This window comes from Sinocyclocheilus rhinocerous, unplaced genomic scaffold (assembly GCF_001515625.1).
Source record: "Sinocyclocheilus rhinocerous isolate Xijiao unplaced genomic scaffold, SAMN03320098_v1.1 scaffold1537, whole genome shotgun sequence".
NCBI classification, from domain to species: Eukaryota; Metazoa; Chordata; class Actinopteri; order Cypriniformes; family Cyprinidae; genus Sinocyclocheilus; species Sinocyclocheilus rhinocerous.
The window spans coordinates 474,537-481,948 of NW_015659384.1; the positions used below are offsets into that span (position 1 = coordinate 474,537).

The window sequence follows — 7,412 nt, forward strand, 5'->3', positions numbered from 1 at the left end:
GATGGCAACGAAGACCACAGCAAATCAACACTGCAGTGTTTCTTGAAGTAGCTTCAGCCTCATTAAACACACATTAGAAATCATCTCGCCAACATAAAAGTAATGTGTTTTAAACCAGCTGATTCAAGTCAAAAATAAAACAAATCACCTCTAAACAGCTCCTGAGATGTCCACACCAAACCCTGTGCAAACGTATCATTTTCTTCTTTTTTTAAAGAGGTTATTTAATGCTTCTGTAATACAAATTAATTTTACATGGGCAGCCAAAGACATTGAAACATATTTACAAAAATTAACGTTCCAAACACATTTATTGGGCCGATAACATTAATCAAACACAGTGTATGACCATTGTAAACAATGAAACAGAAAAAAAGGCATCAGCTCTGCTCCAGAAAGTGCGCCAAGCGTAAAATATTCAACTTTTTTTATTTCTTTTTTTCCCTCTATTATTTTTTTAAATGTTTATTTGTATCTTTATATACTCATTTTCAGCATGAATAATTATATTTACAAGGCCAAGACACTTTTTTCCCCCCACAGACAACATCACATCATAGTCGTCTTTATGATGGTTTTTGTCTTGACAATAAACCTGCAAGGCTGCCTCTCCCTCCTCTCCACAGCGCGAGCGAGAATAAAGATTGAGAATGCAGTTATGTTTCAAGGATGTTTCTGTACTGGTAGGGTGGTTCAATGTCCTGTCCCTTTTTCCCAGATTGGTAGCAAGTTGTCCTTATGTACAAAGGCTAAAAACATTCAGTTCCATTTGTGAAGAGCCTATGGAATAAATGTTATATTTTTGTAGTATTTTTTTCCCCCCCAAAAAAGGTATCAAAACATTTGTGTAGTTATAACTGTATGTCACTAGTTTTGATTGGATGTATGAAATTGGATTACTTTGCCAAGAGTGCAAAGTCTCTTCTTGCTGGGGTTTGTTTTTTTCTTTACAACGTCATGATTTTATCTGGCAGGACATATGTCAGTCTTCATTCTGTACTGATCCACGAGCCTTCCTCTTCATTCTTTTTCATGTTAGTGTTCTTGGGTTGGTCCACATCCTGGCTCTATTTCAGCAGCCATTCGTTCACTGTAAGGGGAAAAATACAATATTATACTGTTGTTTATTATCACACTTCACTCTACTTCATGAGATCACAGATTTTTCAAATAGTTTATATAAAATGTCCCGATATTATTCCAGATGACCTTTTCTGAACAATCCATCACCTTATTGGTGAAAAAAGGGTTAAAAATATGAACATGTTCCAAGACAAAAATCAGAAGTTAAAATCATTACAAGTTAATGTTAACTGGTAAGAAAACACACATCCACTTATCTGAACATTATCCCATTACAATAGTCCCTAATGTTTGCATAATGTTCGCATATAATTACATGGAGATTTTTAAAGCCATATTAAATATTAAATGTATTATAGTAAATCCAGAATAGCAAAATGTATAGTCTGAATCATTGCACACTTATTTACTGAAGTCTGTTAAGTTTAACAGAGACTCGCTTGTTGTTGATGTCAGAACAAGACTTGAAAAGGACAAAATGTAAATCTTTCGAACATTTACAGATAAGGATATACTGTAAGATGTAAGTTATGCATTTAAAAAACATGTACATTACAGTTTTTTTCTCTGTCGCTTTAGTACATTTCTCAGATCCCAGCTGAAATTCTCCAAACTACTTGTTCAACCTCCACATCATAAAAGCAATTTCTCATACTTTTGAACAAATTGCTAAAGCTTTGGTACATTGATTATGTAAAATTGTCTGCTGTTTCCTACATTATTAATTGCTTGTCATGTTGATGAAAATAAATTATACTGATTGTGTTGAATAGTCTTCCCCCAAAACATCTAGGTATTAGTTAATTGTATAAGTTATTAAATGCAAAATGGTTCAACTAGTTGTCATAAACTGTCAAGCCTATTTTCTATACATTTCTACTAGACCTCTTTTTGTAAATGTGTCCTGAATTGATGAATTGCACAGGTGAATCTTGAATTTCACTAATTAAGGGAAATGTAAATTGTTCAACCAGTGATCAACCATTTATCTAAAATAGCTCAGAGGTACATCTAACAAACCTTCACTTATAAAGAATATGTAGATCGGGCACAACACAATGTTAATTTCTAACAGTGGACACAAAGAACAAAAAGGAAACAAACAGGGTCAACAGTTAATAAGAAGAGGCGTAGGGAGGCAAAACAGAGAAAAAGGTAGAAGAAGCCAAGGATGTGTGGACCATGTTCTCAATCATGACCTTAGGTCAGAGGGAGGTCAAAAGGTACAGCCAAATGTTGGGAGAACAACTGTGTCCTCAGTCATTCAAATGTGTGAAGACAGAACAGTCAAAGTCAGTAAATATACTTTATGGGGACTACTGTAACACACAAACATGCAATGTATACATATATACACACACACACACAGACACACATATATACACACACACGCACGCACGCGCATAGAGTGTATATGTACATATGTGTGTCTTGTCTTTTGCTTTATATCACCATGGCATTGCACTATCATTTGTTGTCAGACCACCAATAAAAGAGTAACTGTCCAGTCTCTTGCAATACTGCAATCAATATCACATACAGTAAATGTGTATATTGTGTATATGTACTGTTGAAATTGCCATACAGAAAAAGTGCAGCACTGTGCATTTTCAATCAATGTCATGAAAACTGTAACCATAGTGTATCGGAAAATACTGGCAGACTACACTGCTATTGAAAACATGGCTAAGCATTTGACTGTCTTGTTTCTTGTTTGTGAACAATGACAGATGAACTTGTCATTCTGATGGCACTGATGTGTCCATTGACATAAATGCTTTTGAGAGATGAAATAAAAGTGATGAGCAACTTATAGGCTTTTGCAGTTAATCTATTGTGTGGTGCTCTTTGCCCAAATTGTTGAACTTACTGGTCTGCAGATGTTAAGGATTATTCGAGAAATGCACCAAAGTGACTAAGAAAAACTCCTGACCTGACAGTTGCGTTTAAACTCAATGTGAGTTTTTATGAGATTGAAGTGCTTAATACAAAGCATGCCTCATAGGACAACTTGGATTGTGCAGTTTTCTCTCAGCAGTTTACTCTGATGCATTTGCAAAATCAAACTACTAATATATACAGTAATGTCTCACTGTGTTTGAAAATCATCAATATTGGACTCCTTTTTTTTTCTAGTCTCTGGCTCCTGTTCCATAAGACTCTGTAACATTGTGTTCATGTTCATTGCGCAGTTTCCCAGAATTACATTTTCTCTTGCACTCTGAATATCACCACCTCAAGCTAAAATTTAACATTCAATTAGCCCGCAGACAGCTCACTGTGCTAGCTACAAAAGAATGTGTCTCCCTGGTTAAGATACATGACCTCAGATGCCTAACCAACACTAATTAAATGCCTCTATCTGTTCCTTCTCCTCCAAGATATTTACATCTTTTAACGGCTCAAATGTAATAAAAGGAAGGAACCTTTTTTGTATCGCTCATTTACCCACTGGGGTGGTAAATCCAACATCTCAAACAAGTGCAGCACGACTCTGATTCATCACTTCACTGCTGTATCAAGAGTACAAGCAAATTCTCCATAATGAAATTTTGCGATAAGAGCAGGCTCAATAAAGGCTCTTCTTTTCTTTGTTCATGATGCTTTAGTGCTGAAACAATTTACAACAATATCTCAGGCATTCTGGTAGAGGCACAAACACATCTTAAGATGCCTATGGCTCTCCAAGCTCATTACAACATGTGCTACTGAGACACCTAAACCTCTTAAACAAGCTAAGTCAATAAATGATGCATGGTCAAGAGGAGATTACCAGTAATTATGCAAACACTTTTAACAGGATGTAACCAGTGAGTTTATTTTATACATAAAATCACTTCTTCGTATACATGACGCATTTAAGGAAATGGGTAATTTTACGGTTGTTTTGAGGATAAATATTTGCTCATAACTACTGAATAGTTCATTTCACTCATCTAATATGTACAAAATGCTTTTGTGTGTATCTGCATGTGCTCGTATTTTTGCGTGTTGTATAACAGTACAACACACCTTAATTATCTCTATTATGAAACCTAGTGAGCAATCTGGTTGCCTACTGCCTACCTAGGCAGCATACTAACGGTCATGGATCCTCATAAATGTTTTATAAGCATGGCTACTGACTTTACATATTGCCAAACACTTTAAAATGTCAAAAATGTGTAAAGTCAGGTGAAAAGTGAGGAGAATAAAGGAAAAGTTTATTATTCTAAATGCACCTTTTCAATAGTTACCTGGAAACTAAACTGTAACATTTACTCAGTAACTTCAGCGAACCTGTTCATTATGACCAACAATGTTATTCTGCCTTGGAGTCTGTGTTGTTTTGGAGAAGTAAATGATGAAAGCTGTAGAAACACTTCTGGTTTTGTCATGGGCTGGTTTAGTCTCTAATTCAAAGCGGGTTGAGAGATCATAAGAAGAAGCACAGAGGCACTGACCTCGGTATTGCAACTTCTGTGCCCTGTTGTTGGGGCAGTCCTTGCCCTGCATGCTGAAGTTGATGTTGGTGCGGATACAGCGGTTGTTCAGAGGCTGTACTGGGCGCACATTGTCACTCATGCTGAGGAATATCTGCGAGGGCTGGTTCTGACTTAGCAGTCGCATGGAGTGCATCTGTAAGGATGACACAGATGGAGCAGACATTTTATATCGACCCTCTGATGGCAGGTCAGGCAATTATTGCACAGTCAATCCAATCCTAACAGACCCACATCAAAAAGTGTCTGGGGAGCTACGTGAGGGTGTCATTCAAGAACAGATTATATTACATGTCATCAAAACAGTGTATCTGCAGGGTCAAAAGGGACACATTCTGCCTTTAAGAAGAATGCCGTTAGCTGAATCCATAAAAATTGATTCTTGGATCAAGTAAATAACGCTGAAAGATTTACTAGATTATTCTATTTGTTTGTTTACTTGCTGTTCTGAAGTTCTGACAACATTCAGTAACTCAACTAATGCACCTTGATGCAGCTTTTCTATTATAATAATCTGTGTTTATTAAGTCCTCAAGCAGAGCTGATGACATGTATTAATGCATTTTTTTTTTTACACTGAAAAATGGTTTTATTGTCCGGTCTCAGTTCCTACCTTCTCAGCATGCACTTGGCATTAATAATTAATATGGTTGCATTGTGTCACTGTTTGCCAGTTTTATTTTCACTGTTAATGTCTAATGATGTCTGGTTGAGTTTCATTCACTTAAGATTATCAGGTACTCTTGTCATGTTTCATGCCGTCTTCATGTCTCTGTGGCATTATTTCATGAGTTTTGTAGTAGTAGATTGATAGTCGTAGAACTTTAAGTTCTTAAAACGTTAGTATTTTATACAACTACTTAAACATTACATAATATAAATAGGGAACTGTTACAATGATGGCAGTGTAACATTTTAAGTTCAGTCAAGTAGTTTACATGAAATAATTTTGTAAATGTATTTAACAAAAACTCTCTGCTAACTTAGCACAAAAAACTCATTTATTTTAAACAGTGTATGTTGTTTTACCTGCATCCTTGTGACGTAAATTGGCTTGTTCATCAGAATCCACGTTGCGGTCTCGTAGCACGGTGGGATTGTCATAGACCCTTCGTAAGTGATAAAACTTGCCGTCTCTGGATAAACCTCCTCAATGTTTAGCCCAGAGAGCAGGTATGCATCATCTACAAAAAAAAAAGCAAAAAATGTTGTTGCTTACCAATTAAAACTCATCTAGAGAGCCAATTCACAAACATGAATTAGTCATTATAGAAATCAAAATAGTGCACTTTCCACCCAAGTCTTCATCCAAAGTCAAAATGCAATATATTAAGTAACAAAAGAACGTCTTGAAATGATGTCCAAACAACAAAAGCAAAACAGAAAGCAACAATAGTAACCAAACAGTTCTTTATCTTTGCTTGTCAACAGTTCTTTTCAGTATTTATGCATTGCCTTTGATTTGTTGGACAAGTGGTGACAGCACATGTTATTTTGACTTCATAATAGCGGGCCGCCATGAGATAATGCTGCTCTGAATTTATGAGGAACAGCAATATTGAACCCACCTTCCACTGACAACAGACAAGTAATAGGTTCTGACTCACGCCAGCCAGAGGAAATAGTTCGTCCGCTCTTTCCCCACCCCTATTAATTCAATTATGAAGGCCTTTTTTCAAAAGCCTGGCAGTGCTGTCGAGTCCTCCCTGAGCTCAGCTAGCCTGCGTTCATGCACCACTGTGGCCAGGGAGACACGCACCAGCCACCAGGGGTCAGAACATTTTATCTATTCATCCGCTCTTTCCCCACCCCTATTAATTCAATTATGAAGGCCTTTTTTCAAAAGTCCCTCTGGTGAGTTAAAGGATAATGCCACGGAACATTTCCACTACACTGCATGTCAGCTTCGGCCATGAAATATTCCCAAACTAGATAGTGGTCTGAGTTCTCAAGGCTGAATAAATTTGCTTCTCGACACCTTTGACTTTACTTACACAAGTCTTGTGCCTTCAAACTGCTGCTGTTAATCAATAATTAGCATGAAGGGTTGGCATGCACTGCAGAATTAGGGTGTAACACAATGCAGTCCATTACAAAACAGCCTATCAGAAGGGTTCCTCTCTGCACGTTATTTCACAATGTGCTGCAGCTGAAGAGCATAAAACTGATAACACATATTGTCATGACTAACTCAATGCTTCAAGCAACGTGTCATACCCTACCCTGGTTCCCTCATCAAAAAGCCAGTTGGATCTTTCCACTGGGTTTTGGATTATTGCAGAAAATAAGCTGTGACCAACAAAGGTTCATGGTTCTTACATGTTTTGTTTATCTTCCTAAACGATTTTGTGAATTTTGAAGCCTTAATCTCCAGAAGTAAAAAGCTGAAGTTAGAAGTAAAGTGAAGTATAAAGGCTATATTTAGTAGTACTTAATTGTTGGGTTAGACTGTTAAACAGTTTTTCACCATTTTCGTGCTCAGGATTTTTTAGGCGGGTCTTGATGATGTACTCGACGCACCACCCCTAACACTGTTTACACCTGGTCATTTCATGCGTTTTCGCTGATCGGATATCTATCTGATTTGTTAAAACGTTTCTATTTACACTTGGCCACATAAATGTGTCGTCGCAAAATGGATATAAATCCGATCTTCAATTCCCGCACTATATTTAAATTTAACGGAGTTCACTTCAACAAAATCAAAAGATAAGCACTGCATTTTATTAATTATCAGCTCATTTCAAGATCAAAGACCGCAATAGGAGAGCGCGCGGCATCAGCACTGGAAAGATAAGTTTGTCTTACTACTTTTAATGAAGATGATTGTGTGTTGACCGTCTGCGT

General features: G+C 36.9%; 1 protein-coding gene across 1 annotated transcript in view; it reads right to left on the reverse strand.

Moving 5' to 3' along the window:
• Positions 1-476: 476 nt before the first annotated feature.
• The window catches only part of ca10a (carbonic anhydrase Xa), a gene marked incomplete at its 5' end in the record, with an annotated part of 121,945 nt that continues 115,009 nt past the window's right edge, over positions 477-7,412 (reverse strand). The window contains 3 exons of the mRNA XM_016532338.1: positions 477-1,090; positions 4,527-4,701; positions 5,595-5,749. Of these exons, the coding sequence (XP_016387824.1) occupies positions 1,068-1,090; positions 4,527-4,701; positions 5,595-5,749 (353 nt within the window). The remainder of the gene's footprint in view (positions 1,091-4,526; positions 4,702-5,594; positions 5,750-7,412) is intronic.